The sequence below is a fragment of the Taudactylus pleione genome, unplaced genomic scaffold (assembly GCF_031769625.1).
Source record: "Taudactylus pleione unplaced genomic scaffold, aTauple2 ptg000061l, whole genome shotgun sequence".
Taxonomy (NCBI): domain Eukaryota; kingdom Metazoa; phylum Chordata; class Amphibia; order Anura; family Myobatrachidae; genus Taudactylus; species Taudactylus pleione.
Window position 1 is genome coordinate 17469738 of NW_028284463.1, and position 19958 is coordinate 17489695.

General features: G+C 47.0%; 1 protein-coding gene across 4 annotated transcripts in view; it reads right to left on the reverse strand.

Annotated features, from left to right (window-relative positions):
- Positions 1 to 19958, reverse strand: part of CACNA1H (calcium voltage-gated channel subunit alpha1 H) — a 577698-nt gene that overhangs the window by 238671 nt on the left and 319069 nt on the right. For all 4 annotated transcript variants that reach the window (XM_088464812.1, XM_088464813.1, XM_088464811.1 and 1 more), the window contains one exon: positions 4267 to 4364. In XM_088464812.1, coding sequence (XP_088320938.1) covers positions 4267 to 4364 — 98 coding nt within the window. The remainder of the gene's footprint in view (positions 1 to 4266; positions 4365 to 19958) is intronic.

Here is a 19958-nt window from a genome sequence, read left to right on the forward strand (position 1 = left end):
GCTGAATAGACCCCCCGTATGTTTTATTTATCCGCACTATTTGTCTAAAATCGAATGTCGAAGAAGGCTATACAAAATATTCATATTGTACAACATTTATGTAGATGCTCAGAAACCTTGAGATAGTCCAAACCAGAGTCTTAGGAGGGAGATAATGCACCCCGGGACCGACCCAGCTTGGTAGAACCTGCAGCAAAAAGGGAACTTTTATTACTTTATTAGCTTGGATTTGCAAACAGGTTCTGGATCCCTCTTTCCCTTGAATACTATCAATTGGTTATTTAGTTTCCCCAGTGACAGGTCGCTGATCAACTCCTTCAAAATTTCTTGCATGGCTAACTGTGCCGAATTAAAAGGGACAGCAATTATGAAAACTGCCGATTACTAATTTAATTGTCATTTCATTACAATACATTAACTTTATTATAGTTTTTGGTCCGTTACTAGGCTCCTCCACTGATACCCCTTTTACACCAGAGCTAAAACCCGGGTTATTGCAGGGTTACCCAGGGTAGCTCCTTGGTGTAAAAGGGGAAAGGGTTGGATTGCCGGGTTGAGTGACCCTGGAATCCAACCCAGGTAATTTGCAGGGTTTAACACAGGAATAACCCGTGAAACCCTGCAGTGTAAACGGCGCGGTCCGGGTCATGGTGACCTGGATCGTGCCGCATGCCTGCCGATTGCCCGGCTTCAGTGGCGCTTGGAGATTACGTCATCTCCAAGCGTCCACTTCAACGCTGGAAAGCCGGGTCTCTGCGGAACCGGCTCCTGTGTGAACGGCGCCAACTCAGGAATATCCTGGGTCAGCGTCGGGGAAATTCCGGGTCTGATCCGGATTGGAACCCTGTTCCAACCTCCGGGTCAGACCCGGAATTTTGGTATAAAAGCAGTATTACTAAACCTAGTCATTTTATTCGTCTTACTTTAATAACCAGCAGGTGGCAGTGTTGTTACTACAGTCGCTGAAGTGCTTTTGCCGGTGACTACAATCTCTCCACAGAATGAAGCACCGTTAAGGGGCGGAGCTTCGTCAGAAAACACTATTGGAAAAACTTGGAATATATATATATGTTTTTTCTCTGATGAAATCAATAGCTCAGTTATTTCGCACACGTTACACAACAACACAGCGTGCATCACCTTAAATGCGGCTACCTATTTGGACTCCTCTAAGATGATCATGTATTACATTTCTCCAGCAGAGCAGAATACGCAGAACATCTGGACGTTGTTAGACTCCATATCCCTGAGATCATTTCAGCCAAAGGAAAATGCTGCAAGCATATGACACACCAACCTTCAGGAGCCGCTGACGGCACCTTCCTGCTGGTTTTCTTCTTTAATTGGTCTGAAGGAAAGTACATCTGGTCCCTCGGCAATATTAACCTGTGGGACGGGTTTGTCTTTGTGCAGAGAGCATCGCGTGGAACATAATTATACTGTTAACAGTATTGATTAACTGTGCAGCTGATGACCTCTGTACAGGGCCAGGGCCTTTGCCATATACTTTATTGGCAATTGTTCTTGCGACTTAAAACGTCCCTTTATTTCCTGTACACAAAGTGTTATTTTCCCAGGTTATACACAGCTACAGTACGTGCATTGCCCCTCTTCCTACCCTATCATTGCAGGATTATTATCAGAAGTTACTCAGGCGGAGGAGTCACTCAGCAGCTCAGAATTTGTACTGAGTGAAATAATTAAAGTTTGCCCCTCGCCGGGATATAATATGCTAAAGCTGAACGTATAAGGTTCATAGGATCTTCTCAAATCTGTTTATTTATTAATGGCACGACATTAGATAGCTCCGTATGGAGACTATTTAATCATCCGAACGCACAACCCTAAGGTCTATTATCCAACCGCAGCCAATTAAACTACCAGCATGTTTTGGGAGTGTGGGAGCAAACCGGCGCACCCGCAGGAAACCCATGAATAACGGGTAAAACATACAAACTCCACACAGATAGGACCCTGGCTGTAATCGAACACATGACCCCAGGGAGGTGAAACAGCAATGATGATGCGCTGTCAGTCTGAAAGGAAGATATCACTATTACTAAATGCTATTTAATTAGGGACCCTGCTACTCATTCAGGGGGAAATGATCAAACCTTCTACAGAGAACAAGAGGAGAAATTGCCATAGCAACCAACTAGCTTCTAGCTCCAACCATTTATCAAGTACATTCTATCAACTGTTATTTAGAAGTTGATCGGTTGCTATTATTATTATTATTATTAATTTCCTTTATTTATATTGGGTTATAAGGAGTCCGCAGTGCCTTACATAGTACATAAACAGAAACAGTATAAACACAAAAAAAGTAACTTATGCTGGCCATACACTCTGCAATTATCGGGACGATCCGCCCGATATTGGCGGATCGCCGCGATGATTGCAGCGTGTATGCGGGCGACCGAGGGTTAAATATTGCTCGGTCGGGCATGCTGGATTGTCCAGCATGCCCTTCCGATGCGATATTTACCCGGGAAACTGTCGGCCGCATCGGGCAGTGTATGCCCAGCGCGGCCGACAGACAGACATTTCCTGTGTTCCTTCCTACGGAAGGAACAGGGAAATGTCTCCTCCCCCGGGGGCGGAGCGCGGATGTCAGGGGAAGGAACAGGGAAATGTCTCCTCCCCCGGGGGCGGAGCACAGATGTCAGGGGAAGGAACAGGGAAATGTCTCCTCCCCCTGGGGCGGAGCGCGGATGTCGGGCTATACACTGTGAGATTTCTCTCACAGTGTATGCCTGCGACATCTGCGGCTGGCAGGCAGCCAGATAAAATGTCTGTCGGTCTGACAGACATTTTATCTGGCAGTGTATGCCCAGCATAACAGTGCAAAGCATTGCAGGACATGGACAAGGTGTATAAACATTGCTGCGGTGATAAGACCCAAATCAGCAGCAGGATGACCGAACCCAAAGGAGATGAGGTATAAGGGCTCTATTTACTTCAATCCAAAATTTAGGGGCATATGTATCAAAGCTTGATGTGAGATACAATTAGAAGATCTATATCACCAACCAATCAGCTTCTAACTTACATTTTGCAGGCTGTGTTAAGAAATGATAGTTTGGAGCTGATTGGTTGGTGATATATATTTCACAATTTTATCTCACATCAAGCTTTAATACATATGCCCCTTGGAATGCAGAATGTAGTGTGATATTATTCAGCCAATATCACAGGGATTTACTAAAAATCCCTTGCAGGGACAGACCTTGTGATAAAGCTCTGTCCCTGTGAATCCCCTCCGCACACTTATCACAGTATTTTCGCAAAAAATACTGTGATAAGTGCCCGTGTATGCGCCGACCGGCCGCCGCTAAGCCCTGTCCCCTCCACCCCCCATGATCGCGACCCCCCCCCTTCATTAATTACACTTACCTCCAGTGATCGGGACTCCGGTGATGTCCTCTGTGACTCCAGTCAGCTGATCTCCCATCCTGCACTGGGACCCGGTCAGCCGATCAGTGTCGGTAGTGACGGTCGCCTGGTTTCATGTGCTGCACATCAAACTTAGCGCTAGCGGCCAGTGTTTTGTTAATGAATGACGTAACAGTGATCGTTACATCGTTCATTAAAGTCGTCCAGTGTGGACGCAAAACCACTGTTCAGATGTCAGAACGGATGCCTGTCGCACCAGTGTGTACCCAGCTTTACAGTCTCCACTAGTCCTCTATAGAAGATTTGATATCACCACCACAAGGTTTTAAGGCACCCAATCCCCTCCCCCCCCTCCCAGGGGCCCTAGGCAATCACCTAAGGAGGTGAAAAGTAATAACAAAAAGATCCATTGACTAGCGAAACACAGCATAAAAAACTACAGCTACATCGTGTTTGCACCTGTTTATGTAGTTATTGGCTTTTTTATCTTTCTGTCACCTCCCTGTACATTTCCGGGAAGCAGTTCAGTAATGCCCCTGGGAAAGGAGACTGAGCAGGTGCCCTATCAGCTGAAAAAATGAAATATAGCCAGTTGAAACTACGGTATATAACTTTACAGGGAGGAATTCAAAGGTGATTACAAAAACAGACTTCTGTCTTTCCAGGTAACAATTTACACACTGTAACCATGGCCTACAACCAGCAGAGGCAGCCATTTTCTGAGCTGAAGCAATATTCAAGAGGATGTAGCCTATCAATTCGCTCGGAAGCGGTGACACCAGGCGCTCTGTTGACTGACTCAGTAGTATTGAGAATGGTGTAGGTTATAAGTAACTATGTAAAATCAGATATTTCCGCTTATATACTTACTTGGGACTCTATTAATGGCTCTTAGCGGCCTTAAAACGCGGACGGTGCGGATGGCTGATAAACTGACGTTATGTCCGTCCAAGGAGTACTCCATCATCCTAGGAGAGAAACAAGCATGGGTCAGTGCTGTGGTCACATTGTTGTGTATGGCCATACAGTGTTTTCTAGGCAAGGCCAATTTACGCCTCTAAAACTCTGGGGGAGATGTACTAAGCCTGAGAGTGACAAAGTGGAGCGAGATAAAGTGCCAGCCAATCAGCTCCTAACTGTCATTTTACAGGCTGTGTTTGGAAAATGGCAGTTAGGAGCTGATCGGTTGGTACTTTATCTCTCTTCATGTTATTACTCTCCAGGACTTAGGGCCTGATTCAGACCCGCTTGCGAGCGCAGGACGCTTGCAAGCGGGTCGATGGTGCCCTATGGCGCATGCGCACGACGGAGGGAGCTCCGTCGTGCGCATGCGCGAGACCCGCATAGCGACGGGGTAGCCGTCTGTCCGGGTCTCGCACCAAAGGGGGCGTGCTGTCGATGTTGATTGACAGCACGCCCCCTTTGGTGGGCGTGCCGGGGGCGTGGCTGCCAGACGGAGGCGTTCCCATGGGAACACCTACCGTCTGAAGCCGGCCCCACTGACATCAGTAGTGATGTCAGTGGGAGTGATTTTGGCTCTGATAGAGCAAAAATCACTCCAGGGCTTGCGGCAGCGAGACCCTACCGCAGGGTCTCCGTCGCATGTAGGAGGCCCCGATTCAGAGCGAGCGCTCTGGTCAGAGCGTCCGGCTCTGAATCAGGCCCTTAGTACATCTCCCCCCCTGTACGGTAAAACGCTCTAATACTGGACTGACATGGTGAAGATAAATCAAGCAGGTTGTAAATATGAGGGAGATACAGAAGCGTGCAGACATGGCTACTATCCGCTATAATTACAGTCATCATTCATGTAAGGTAATAAAAGCAGGTGATTAGTGCACCTATCATTAAACAGCAGCCCCTTACTGAGACATGCCTGTGCCTCACACTTACAATTTAATATACTGTATCTAATTCCAAACGGACATTTACAAGTCTACATAACCAGGTGGCTAAGACATTGCATTAGGAACCAAGAAGAGTCTTATGTGACCGAGTGCGGTGTCCATCCATACAGACCCTATATAGGGGATTGAGAGGGATCATGCAAGATGGACCTCTCACATTGCCCATCCTGTACCTTTAGTAGATGGGTGTGCACACGGTAACCAAAACGCAGCACTCTATACACCAGTAATTTCACCGGGAATAATTTACTCCTTTACCTTAATTGTTTATTAACATTTAGGGGTCTATTTACTAAGCAGTGTTAGGAGACAGAGTGAAAAGTGATAAGAAAGTGATAAGGAGCCAGCCAATCAGCTCCCAACTGTCATTTTTCAAACACAGCCTGTGAGATGACAGTTGGGAGCTGATTGGCTGGCACCTTATCACTTTTCACTCTGTCTCCTACACTGCTTAGTAAATAGACCCCTAAATTACATAGCACCAGATTATTCCATTGCGCTTCACAATTGGAAACAAAACAGTAATAAAACAAGACTGGGTAATGGCAGGCAGACACAGAGGTAAGAGGTCCCTGCTCGCAGGTTTACAATGGTATAGTCTGGGGATGGGGGCTGTACAGCCTCGCCATTGTAATCAAGGGGTCCACACTTAGCCCTTCTAATAACTGCATGGGTAAGAAGATTTCCTAAAAGATCTTCTATCTTAGCTCTATCTGACTTAGCTCTCCATCTTGTCCTTTAGGCCAGTGTTTCTTCTTTGGGGGTCAATCCTATTAGGTGCGAGTAGCGAGTTTGTTTCTTGAAACTCGCACACTTCGCAGTGAAGCGTGCTCCCAAAAACAATGCCTATTCGCACTGGAGGGGTGCCAAATAAGATTTGCGAGAAATGCATGAAACTGTGGGTAGAGCATCCTGGCCCCCCCAAAATGGATAATTTTGTTAGCAGGACCGTATAGAAGACTGTTTGGGGGCATTAGGAAGGTAATGTTGGTTTTAAGAAAATTATAAAAAAAAAAACCTTTTTTTTCGTGTAAACTCAAACTAATTAAATGAAAGATGCAAAAAAAAAAATATAGGAAAATGTAAAAAATAAATAAAAAAGTTAAAAAATAAATAAATATATATATATATATATATATATATATATATATATATATATATAAACAATTATTTTTCAACTTAAAAAATATTGTAATTAAATTTGGGGTGCCTAAACTAACGAAAAAGTTGATTTTGGGGTAATTTGAGGAATTTTTTTTTTACCCCAAGAAATAACATGTAATTAATGGACTAATTAAGCTAATTGGAAGCTTCCAAATGCCTGATTAGTCATTAGAGGGGATGTCCAAGGGGTTCAGCACAGTATCCCAACATTTTAACCTTAAAATAAAGATTTTCCTTTCCATCTCTCACCCTCAGGGAGGTGCGAATGGAACTTTGCGAATTCAGTCTGACCGATTCAGTGCGAGTTGCTAATTGGATTGCAAAATTAATTTGCACCTCACAATTCGAACCTAATAGGATTGACCCCTTTGAGTTGTTTAATCTAGCCACAACATATACTGACCACTTTGCTCCTATGTACCAGAATTTAAAAACCACTCCCCAGTATATTTTGCGGCTAGGCAGGTGCAGGTTAGCACACCACAGTTAGTACTGGCTGGAAGAACCTTCATGTACAACAACAACCCAGGTGCACAGAACATGATGTAGTTATAAAAGTAATTAATTTTATTTCAAACGCTACATGTAATAGATACAGTATTAATAGGCATAAAGGGAACTACATGTATTTATTGTATTATGCAGCTGGTTAATATAAAAAAAAAATGAGGATAATTACAGGGACAAAGTTTTATAGATAAAGGTATTTAAAATAGAGATGTGCGCAGACCCCTATATTTTGGTTCTAAATCATCATCGTGCTCTGGTTTTGGCAAAACCACCCTCAAGTGATTCAATTTCAGTTTTAGATTTCTTCAAAATTAATAAAACAGCTGAAAGCATTTAACTTGGAGCTGTTTTTGTCCCTACAATAATATTAATTTCCAGACAATTCTGACCACCTCACAGCTCACAGTATTGTTTTCACCAATATTGGCCAAGGGCTACAGCGAGCTGGCTAAAGTGACACAGCGGTGACACAAACACACGACAGTTTAAAAAAGTTATTGCAGGTCTATGAAAAACAAGTTCACTTCTTAAGGCCCCCATACATCAGCAATTGATAGCAGCAATCGTGCAATTTGCAATCGATTGTGTATAAAAATCTTTCCCTTTTTCAATCGATTGCAGAGTTGCCACAATCGATTGAAAAAGGGAAAGATTTTTATACACAATCGATTGCAAATTGCACGATTGCTGCTATCAATTGCTGATGTATGGGGGCCTTAACAAACATACACCAGAGCCTGTTTGTACTGGATTCCAGGTGCTACCTAGTGCCTGACAAACAAACAAACCAGGCTTGCTGACAGGCAGCCAGGTCGGCACTGAGGGGGGACGGGGCTCAACGGGGGTGAGGGGATCTGGGGGCAGAGGGGGGCGGAGGTAGACGGGTCTGGTGGGCTTGATGAAGAGATTGCATCATTGTATTCCCGCCGTCCACTATGCAATGCCGAGATTGCCGACTTTGTAGAGCGGGGACAGAGCCATGATGTGAATCGCGTCATCAGCCCCCTGTGCCGTCCACTTCATTGAGGAAGTGGGCAACCGCGGCCGTGTTGCCTCAAACCTGGGAGACTTGCCCACCTTTCCAGGTGTCCGGGTGCGCCATCCGATTTTCAGGAGCCTCCCGGACATTTCAGGAGGGTAGGCTAGTATGAAACAAACATACACAGTGACAAAGATGCCTGCAGCCTTTTACATGCTTCCCACCCACTCCATCTGAGATGCAGTCAGGAAACTGGCTAACGTGATCCCGACAGCCGGCTTCCCAACTGCTTTATCCCGGCGTAGGTTAAATGACAGGCGTCTATATCTAGATGCCTGTCATTTTCCCGACGCCGGGAGACAGGCGCCCGGCATCCTGATCGAAGAGATGCTGGGCACCGCGAGCGCACAGCCGCCAGGGGGGGGGTTAGGTTTAGCGCACCCGGGGGGGGGACTTAGGGATAGGCACCCCCCCGGGAGGGTTAGGCTAGGGGGAGGGAGGGTTAGGCACCCCCGGGGGGGACTTAGGGTTAGATACCCCCCCGGGGGACTTAGGTTTAGGCAGCGGGGAAGGGGGGGGTTAGGCACTTACAGGGGGGATTAGGGTTAGGCACTTGGGGGGGAGATTAGGGTTAGGCACCCATAAGGAGGGTTAGGGGGGTTAGGTTAGGTTTGTATGACGATCGGAATTTCCAGAGCTGTCAGGCTGCTGCTGCCGGGATCTGTCAATCTGTCGGGCTGCCGCTGCCGGCCGGCGGTATTTCATACCGATTCCACTCCATCTACCTACAACTGTCTCTAGTATGTAGTATTGCAGCATGTACCACAGCCCACAGCCTCTCCATACACTCACCTCTGTGACATGGCACCTGAAATCATAAAGGGAGGGACTTGCATGCAATCTAAAACAGGAGAGATACGTTTTTTAGATCTGAACTTGCGTGAAGACCAGCGTCAGCACTCAGTTCTACTCGGAACCCCAAAGCGGTTCCGAACCGGGACTCATGTCGACTCGGAACCCCACAGTTTGGGTGTGTCTGGTTGTCTCTAATTTGAAAGCTGCAAATATCTCAGAATATTCAGTACAGATACCACTCACCTATAAATACACAGCATTAAAACCAGGACTCAATCCAATAAAACCTAACTGTAAATCTCAATCACACTCCAACATTATCCTGAGACTAATCAGAACCGCAGCTCTGCTTTACACAAGAGTCTAGGGCAGTGATTTTCAACCTTTTTCCACTTGAGGAACACTACACAAGATTTTAAAATTGCCAAGGGCACACCATCCGGCGATACTGCACGCGGTTCAAATTAAAAAACATACACATTGGCTCCCGCATACAAAAATACACACACATTCCTCCACATGAATAAAACACACTACACTGGTCTCCACAGGAATAAAACACACTACATTGGCCTCCACAGGAATAACACACACTACATTGGCCTCCACGGAATAACACACACTACATTGGCCTCCTCAGGAATAAAACTCACTACATTAGCCTCCACAGGAATAAAACATACTACATTGGCCTCCACAGGAATAAAACACACTACATTGGCCTCCACAGGAATAAAACACACTACATTGGCCTCCACAGGAATAAAACACACTACATTGGCCTCCACAGGAATAACACACACTACATTGGCCTCCACAGGAATAACACACACTACATTGGCCTCCACAGGAATAAAACACACTACATTGGCCTCCACAGGAATAACACACACTACATTGGCCTCCACAGGAATAAAACACACTACATTGGCCTCCACAGGAATAAAACACACTACATTGGCCTCCACAGGAATAAAACACACTACATTGGCCTCCACAGGAATAAAACACACTACATTGGCCTCCACAGGAATAACACACACTACACTGGCCTCCACAAGAATAAAACACACTACACTGGCCTCCACAGGAATAAAACACACTACATTGGCCTCCACAGGAATAAAACACACTACATTGGCCTCCACATTAATAAAACACACTACATTGGCTTTCACAGGAATAAAACACACTACAGTGGCCCCCACAGGAATAAAACACACTACACTGACCTCCACAGGAATAAAACTCACTACATTGGCCTCCACAGGAATAAAACTCACTACATTGGCCTCCACGGGAATAAAACTCACTACACTGGCCTCCACGGGAATAAAACTCACTATACTGGCCTCCACAGGAATAAAACTCACTACACTGGCCTCCACAGGAATAAAACACACTACACTGGCCTCCACAGGAATAAAACTCACTATATTGGCCTCCACAGGAATAAAACTCACTACACTGACCTCCTCGGGAATAAAACTCACTACATTGGCCTCTACAGGAATAAAACTCACTACATTGGCCTCCACAGGAATAAAACTCACTACACTGGCCTCCTCAGGAATAAAACACACTACATTGGCCTTCACAGGAATAAAACACACTACAGTGGCCTCCACAGGAATAAAACTCACTACATTGGCCTCCACAGGAATAAAACTCACTACACTGGCCTCCTCAGGAATAAAACTCACTACACTGGCCTCCTCAGGAATAAAACTCACTACACTGGCCTCCTCGTGAATAAAACACACTACAGTACAAGTGCGGTGAGCTGACCGCCGTGGCACACTTGACAGCGTTCGCGGCACACTAGTGTGCCACAGCCCAGTGGTTGAAAGACGCTGGTCTAGGGGGTACATAGCTGCATCTCCTGGCAGTCATGGGGCTTTTGGTTTTAGGAAGAATGAACCTTGAGTTTGGTGGTTTAGTCTGTACATAAGGGAGACAATGACCATTTACAGATACAGCACCTAATCCTACATACTAAGATTTTCTTACATTACTTACATTTTTCTTAATTACTATATTAATAAAAATGACTAGACGGGCACACTTCCATTGTGGCCTATTGATCATTTTGTCTTTTAAACAAATGTAAATCTGCAAAAATATTCAGGTTTTATGTACAATGGCTGTACTGTGTGTGCTAAATTCGGTACTTTACTTGTTGTTTCTTTAAAATAATTGTACAATGCTAAAGACTTTGTTGAAGCTTTAACAATTAAAAGTAATGATAGTAGCTTCTCACTACCATTTTAGCCCAGAGAACAAGGGGTATTATTTCCCAATATATATCTAAATGTGAATTGCATTGATTTCTCTCAAGCCTGCAATCAAGCCATTGTGGTTATTTTCTGCTTCGGCGGCTTGTCGTGTGCTGTCACGGCTGATTGCCAATCTACAATTTCTTCCCGGTATCCGTCTGTCCTCAATGCTCTGGATGTGGTAAGGAGATTCCTTACGTCCGTGAATGCAGGCCAACCTGGTCGATAGCGACCAGGTTACTATAGAGACCTGCGATTGTTGATAGCGGGTCGTTATAGTCGTTGGTGTATTGGTGGTGTGCTGGATGATCGATATCGATCGTCCAGCACACCCGGGAGATCGAACAACGATATCGTTATCGTTGTCATTCGTCCTGTCTGTACGTACCATTAGGGAATAAATGCAAGTTACCCGTCACATGTTATAAAGAAGTGGGTGACTGATAATTCAATGAGCTGAGGGACTGATTCAGACCCGCTCGCAAGCGCTATGCGCTAGCGAGCGGGTCGATGTTTGGCCACTGCACAGGCCGGAGCTGGCTCCGACGTGCGCATGCGCGAGACCCGGCTAGCGACGGGCGCTCCGGGTCTTGCATCCAAAAGGGGCGGCTGTCGATGTTGACTGTCTGAAGGCTGCACGGGTTTCCCGCAACGTTGCACCCCAAAACCCCAATTCTGCACTTTTTTCCGCCTGGTAGTCATAGGTGAAATATTTTCGCCTATTACATTGCCTAGGCGGAAAGTCTTCCAAATTGGATACGGAGTAAAACCAAAACAGACGAAAATGACGTCATCGGCCAAAAGTTTTCGCCAAAAACACGCGAAAACGTCTTTTCACAGCCATTTGAATACGGCCCTTAGTCTGTATTTCTCTGGTTGACTTCTGTGACTTTCAGCCATGACTTCATATCATCAGGTAAACTTGGATACTTTTGCTACCCTAACATTTGTTGCAGCACTGAGAACAGGCAAGTATGGTATGGGTGCATATTGGTGGATTGGTGAATCGGGATCAGTGAGGTAAAAAACTGAATTCTCTTTTCGGATTGCTGATGTGTGGGCCCCAGAAGCCTTGCAAAAAATAAAATAAAAATACAATTGCTAAAAAAAAACAACAAAACGATATTCTTAGTAAAATGTGCAGGAGGGTATAATGCACATGTCAGTAGTCAACTATAGTGCAACATCAATAGTTATCTGATGGTAGATAAACACTTTCACCCGATGAGAGCAGGTAGTGACAGCACAGCTGTAATGAGGTAATTGCATCTCCTTGTTTCTCCCAGTCTTCCTATCCACAGACTATTGCCTGATGTCCGCGTGTGTTCAGTTTAATCAACTCATGAGAGCAAAGTGAATAGGCCAATGGAAGAATTCATCCCCTTCTACTGAGGGCTTATCAGCGGGTCCTGGTAATCGCTACATTATTTCCAAGTCCACTTATTGCAGAAAACAAGCCACTTATTATGTTGACGTTCAAGCTGTTAAAAACGGCATTTACCCCACAATGCACTGGCCAAATCATCCGGGCGCGCAGTAATTGGAAACTTGCTTTTCTGTTTAAGTGGACGCTGAATGCCGAGGTGCAGATAATTCTCAGCCATGTCGGCAAAACCCTTTGCAAACACAGAAAACATTTATGCTCAAGAGCGACACTCCCTAAAAAGGGGTCTGTAACTCTGGCAGATTCCTGCAATGGCTACCAGTGGATTGCACATTAAAGTCTGTAATGAATATATATATATATATTTATATATATATATAGAGAGAGAGAGACTTATATATATAAAAATATATATAGAGACACATATATATATATATATATATACACGGGATGCCGGAGCTTGGGATCCTAGCCGTCAAAATCCTGATGCCGGCATCCCGACAGGGTTGGGATACCGATCAGAGGCCCTGGTTCAGAGCATGGACGCTCTTTCAGAGCGCTCACTCTGAATCAGGGCGGCATATTTTTTTTTGTGCCAGCCTCCTGGCCGCTCGCTAAGCTGTGGGTGACCACCCACAGCTTTTGCGAGCGGCCAGGTGATGGTCGCGACCATCGCGGCCATCGGGCTTGCGACGAGACCCTTGTGGTAGGGTATCGTCCATTGCAAGCCCCAGTGGACTTCCTGCTCTAATAGAGCAGGAAGTCCACAAACAGAAGGAGTTCCCTCAGGAACGCCTCCGTTTGTCCAGCTACCCCCCCCTGCCCGCCTCCAAAACAGGGCGAGCTGTCAATCACATTCGACAGCCCCCTCCTTTTGGTGCGAGACCCGGAGCTGGCCGGGTCTCGCGCATGTGCACGCCGGAGACGGCGCATGCGCAGGGGGTAGATTCGCCCCCAGTATCCTAACCCTCTCCAACCCTCCCCCTCTCCCTACCTCAAACCCTCCCTCCCCGGCGCCGAACCCTAACCCTCCCCCTAGTGCCTAAGCCTAACCTTCCCCCTAACCACGCTCCTACCCTCGGGATGCCGGTGCCGGGATTCTGGCAGGTGTCGGAATTCCGGCGCCAGCATTTCTGACCGCCGGAGACCCTGTGGTCGGTATTATGACCACTTTCCATATATATATATATGTTCAACAAGCGGCACTCAGGGATTCCAGAAACATGACAGACACCAGCCTATGCGTCAACAACGTTTCAATGTTTATCAAACAATTTCGTCAGGTCGAAAATGTTTGATAAACATTGAAAAGTTGAGGCATAGGCTGGTGTCTGTCATGTTTCTGGAATCCCTGAGTGCCGCTTGTTGAATGTATTTATATATCTGCATGTGTTGCCATATGCTGAGAAGAGGGCAACGGAGTAATGTACCTGTTATCTTATAGTGAGTGGAGGTTTGTGCTGGTTTATATATATATATATATATATATATATATATATATATATGATCCGCGGCACTCAAACATCTGTGGTATGTGACCACATCATTTAAATAAAATTTTAAAAAATATATATATATAGCATACAACAATATAATAGACACAAAATTGGCTATAGGAACATAGGCCCTCATTCAGAGCCGGACGCTATTTGCGGTCGTTCGTTTAAAAACAAGGGGTGGCTATTCAAATGATCCGTACGCACATTGCAGTCTGTTCACACCTCTAAGTCTGAACGAACGAGCAAAACATACGCTCGTTTATTTGTTAAAAACGCCCCCTGGCCGCACGCATCCTACGTCATGTCCGCTATTTATTAGATTAATCGAGTACATCGACCAGCGTATGAATTGCTCGCTATTCTTGTGGTTGGTGTTTGCTACCACAAATTTGCGTGCAGTTCTGGCTATAAAATAACCCAGTGACGTGGTCAATGACGCTGCTGTTTTAAAAATACACACCCATAAAACGCCCGTTTTGACCTTTAAGCACGCCTGCGTTCGGATCTCCACTCCCCATTTTCAAGCACCTTCCCCTGTTACCACCCACATACGCCTCATTCTGTCACTCAAAATAGCAGGCACTCGCTATATTGCGTACAAAGGATTTTCGACCGCACTGACTGGTTCGCGCATGCGTACTAAAAAGCGTACGCATGCGCAGATGTGCAAACATCGCTCGGAACGAGCGTACTGCCGCTAACGAGCGGCTCTGAATGAGGGCCATAAATTGTTAATATTACTGTCCAAGCTTATAGCTTTTTTTCTAAGACACCTCATTTCCTAAAGCTCGTTGAGTAGCTAACAGCCAACCCAGGCCCTGATTCAGAGCCGGACGCTCTGACCAGAGCGCTCGCTCTGAATCAGGGCCCACCTCCATAATTATGGAGCGTCCTCCTGGACGCTCGTATAGCTGTGGGTCACCACCCACAGCATATACGAGCGTGCAGGTTGATGGTCGCGATGGTCTTGACCATCGCGACCATCGCCACTGCGAGCCGAAGCCTGCGGTTGAGTTTCTCAACCGCAAGGCCCGGAGTGATTTTGGCTCTATCAGAGCCAAAATCACTCCCACTGACATCACTAGTGATGTCAGTGGGGCCGGCTTCTGACGGTAGGCGTTCCCTTGGGAACGCCCCCGTCTGGGAGGCACGCCCCCGGCACGCCCACCAAAGGGGCGTGCTGTCAATCAACATCGACAGCACGCCCCCTTTAATCAGACACAACGAGCGAAGGAAAGTCCTTCGCTCGTCGCGTCTCGCGCATGCGCACGACGGAGCTCCCTCCGTCGTGCGCATGCGCAGTGCACACCATCGACACACTTGCGAGCGGACAGCCGCTCGCGAGTGGGTCTGAATCAGGCCCCCAGTCTTTACTCTGGATGCCTAATCCACTGTATATAGTTAGTGTGGCATTAAATGGAAAAGACTCTCCGACATTTATGGCAATGCTCACTGAATAACAGACTTAAAGTAACTGCTAGACATGGGAGAGCAGTTCACCATGCTGTGTGTATATTATAAGTTTACATAGGCTTAAGTCTGGAGATGACTTTGTGCCGCATACCTCAGCAATGTCATTGAAGTTGAAATTCATATCTCAGCCATAGAAAATGGTAATTTTTAGTGATCCAATTATTTTCCCCCCTTTGTGCTATTTTACAGAACTGGACAACGTCTCTTATAAACAACTCCTCCAGGACGTTCTCTGTCCTCCCTGCTGGTTCCCTCTCCCTGGCGCAGTCAGAAGCTCCTCTTATGGCAATCACATCGTCCCCTGGACTTTACAGTCAGAAAATGAAGGGGGGAAAGAAAAGACTTTAACCAGCTGCGAACTTATATCAAAATAAAAATGACTAATGCCGTCAGGAGAAATGAGTGTACTCTATTAGACCTTTTATTACTAGTAATGTATGTGAGGTTTGGAGCGCTCCATTGCCAGACATCAGACCTGGCAAAATATTAAAAGGACGATAGTGCCAAACATTGTTGTTGTACGTCTTACTTGTCAGAGCGCAGATGAAAACTATTTAGAACAGCTTGGAGCCTACAGGAGTCTGTCTTCTAAAGTGTCCCAGCGGCCAGACAGGAGCAAAAACAATGAAGGGAGGGCCCCAGAAACCGAAAAATTTAGCAGGTATGTAGCTGCAAGCTTTGTTCATTACATTGTGACAAGCTCAAATTAAAAGTCACTGAAGTAAATAGCTGAAGTTTTTTTTTTAATTTCATCCAAAAAGCCAATTTCTGTGTTTCATTGTGAGTTCATGTTACATGATTAAATACATAAGAGGCCTGTTTATTACAATGGAGTTAGCTCCTTACCAATGCTAATCACAGCCATTTGGGAACGAGTTTTGGGGCTATTTATCACTTGCCCACAAGATGGAAGATCTGCTTCTATAAGCAGCTGTCCCAGCAAATCCTAAAAGCTATTTAGCCCCTAATGACAGGGGCGAATGTTTTACGCTTCCGGGTTCTATCCCGACAGTGTTACTGTGGCGCTGAGTTTGGGAGCAAAGTAGGGATGTACATTGGGACACTGGCATCGAATGGTTGCCGGGCTTCCGATATCAAATCGTGCGATGGCAACTTGCATCATTGCACCACAACAATTCGATAGTATAACCATGGAGATGGTTATACTACCATCCAAAAAGGAACGGAGCCTGTGGGAAATGGGCGGAGCCTCACTCCATTCCCCGCCCTCGTCACTGTGGGGGGGTGCCCAGCACTCTCCGAGACATTGGGCTGCCCCCGGGCTCTCCCTACACAGAGAATAGATGCCTTGCTCAAACGCACAGCATCTATTCTCCTGCTGCTATGCAGCGCAGTGTAGTTTGCTCCTCCCCCACATACAGCCATCGGATAGACATCGGAAAGCTGCTCCGATGGCTGGCAACCATCAAATTTCCGGTATTCAATGGAAAAAGTACTTATATCGAATCGGAAACATCGATTGTTGCTAACCATCAGCTTCTGATGTCCATCCCTAGAGCAAAGGCAAAAAAGCCAGTAACTTTGCATCTGGAACAGACCATGGGCCTGATTCAGAGCCGTTCGCTATTTGCGGTCGTTCGTTCCAAAACAAGGGGTGGCTATTCAAATGATCCGTTCGCAAATTGCAGTCTGTTCCCACCTCTAAGTCTGAACGAGCGCGCAAAACATACGCTCGTTTATTTGATAAAAACGCCCCCTGGCCGCTCGCATCATACGTCATGTCCGCTATTTATTAGATTAATCGAGTACATCGTACAGCGTATGAACTGCTCGCTATTCTTGTGGTTGGTTTTTTCAACCGCTATTTTGCGAGCAGTTCTGAGTTAAAAAAAAACAAGTGACGTGGTCAATGACGCTGCTGTATTAATTATGCACTCCCTTAAAACGCCCATTTTGACCTTTAAGCACGCCTGCGTTCGAATTCCACTCCCCCGTTTTCAAGCACCTTCCCCTGTTACCACCCACATACGCCTCCTTCTGTCACTCAAAATAGCAGGCACTCGCTATATAGCGTACAAACGATTTTCGGCCGCACTGACTGGTTCGCGCATGCGTACTAAAATCCGTACGCATGCGCAGATGTGCGAACATCGCTCGGAACGAGCGTACTGCCGCTAGCGAGCGGCTCTGAATGAGGCCCCATGTTGCAATGCAGGAGGTGCAAACACATGTATTACACTGGGGAACAAAAAACATATATTTTTTTTTTCTTGCCAAGGATTTAAGATCGGTGTGAGAGTACTCGCAGGTTCTATTTTCGCATTAGAGCTTCGCTATAGCTGAATTGGCTCCAGTTTTCAAGTTAATGAAAAATTATAAAATTCAATTATTTTCTCCATGTGAAGCACCTTACTAGTCTAGGCCGCTTTACTTAACGGTATCGACTGTTTTGCTTTATTAACAACTACCCTAGAATTAGTTTTATTTGTGACAACGTGCCTGGTAGTCACGTCTGAGACACATAACACATTCATATCTCTAACGCTTGGAGGAGGCGTGGCAGTGCCCTGCTGAGCATGCTGGGACATCCCCAGACCACAGCCACGCCTCCTCCCAGCATACAGAGAGGAGCAACACATAACACATTCATATCTCCTCACTAACGCTGGGAGGAGGCGTGGCAGTGCCCTGCGGAGCATGCTGGGACATCCCCAGACCACAGCCACGCCTCCTCCCAGCATACAGGGAGGAGCAACACATAACACATTCATATCTCCTCACTAACGCTGGGAGGAGGCGTGGCAGTGCCCTGCGGAGCATGCTGGGACATCCCCAGACCACAGCCACGCCTCCTCCCAGCATACAGGGAGGAGCAACACATAACACATTCATATCTCCTCACTAACGCTGGGAGGAGGCGTGGCAGTGCCCTGCGGAGCATGCTGGGACATCCCCAGACCACAGCCATGCCTCCTCCCAGCATACAGGGAGGAGCAACACATAACACATTCATATCTCCTCACTAACGCTGGGAGGAGGCGTGGCAGTGCCCTGCTGAGCATGCTGGGACATCCCCAGACCACAGCCACGCCTCCTCCCAGCATACAGGGAGGAGCAACACATAACACATTCATATCTCCTCACTAACGCTGGGAGGAGGCGTGGCAGTGCCCTGCTGAGCATGCTGGGACATCCCCAGACCACAGCCACGCTTTCTCCCAGCATACAGGGAGGAGCAACACATAACACATTCATATCTCCTCACTAACGCTGGGAGGAGGCGTGGCAGTGCCCTGCTGAGCATGCTGGGACATCCCCAGACCACAGCCACGCTTCCTCCCAGCATACAGGGAGGAGCAACACATAACACATTCATATCTCCTCACTAACGCTGGGAGGAGGCGTGGCAGTGCCCTGCTGAGCATGCTGGGACATCCCCAGACCACAGCCACGCCTCCTCCCAGCATACAGGGAGGAGCAACACATAACACATTCATATCTCCTCACTAACGCTGGGAGGAGGCGTGGCAGTGCCCTGCTGAGCATGCTGGGACATCCCCAGACCACAGCCACGCTTTCTCCCAGCATACAGGGAGGAGCAACACATAACACATTCATATCTCCTCACTAACGCTGGGAGGAGGCGTGGCAGTGCCCTGCTGAGCATGCTGGGACATCCCCAGACCACAGCCACGCTTCCTCCCAGCATACAGGGAGGAGCAACACATAACACATTCATATCTCCTCACTAACGCTGGGAGGAGGCGTGGCAGTGCCCTGCTGAGCATGCTGGGACATCCTCAGACCACAGCCACGCCTCCTCCCAGCATACAGGGAGGAGCAACACATAACACATTCATATCTCCTCACTAACGCTGGGAGGAGGCGTGGCAGTGCCCTGCTGAGCATGCTGGGACATCCTCAGACCACAGCCACGCTTTCTCCCAGCATACAGGGAGGAGCAACACATAACACATTCATATCTCCTCACTAACGCTGGGAGGAGGCGTGGCAGTGCCCTGCTGAGCATGCTGGGACATCCCCAGACCACAGCCACGCTTCCTCCCAGCATACAGGGAGGAGCAACACATAACACATTCATATCTCCTCACTAACGCTGGGAGGAGGCGTGGCAGTGCCCTGCTGAGCATGCTGGGACATCCTCAGACCACAGCCACGCCTCCTCCCAGCATACAGGGAGGAGCAACACATAACACATTCATATCTCCTCACTAACGCTGGGAGGAGGCGTGGCAGTGCCCTGCTGAGCATGCTGGGACATCCTCAGACCACAGCCACGCCTCCTCCCAGCATACAGAGAGGAGCAACGGAGAGGACAGAGTGACGCAGTTAGCGCACCTCTTGTCCCTATGTTCGGCCCTCTCTGTGTCCCACCACAACCAATTTCCCGCCGGTTGGGCTTGTTTTGTTCAGTACATCCTCGGCTTTTGTTGGGAGTTAGCACTGAATGTGTGAGACAAAACATTTTTGCCGTAAAATGAGTTCTTCTCGGAGACGGTGTACTAACAACACCTGATGTTTTTTGTTATATTT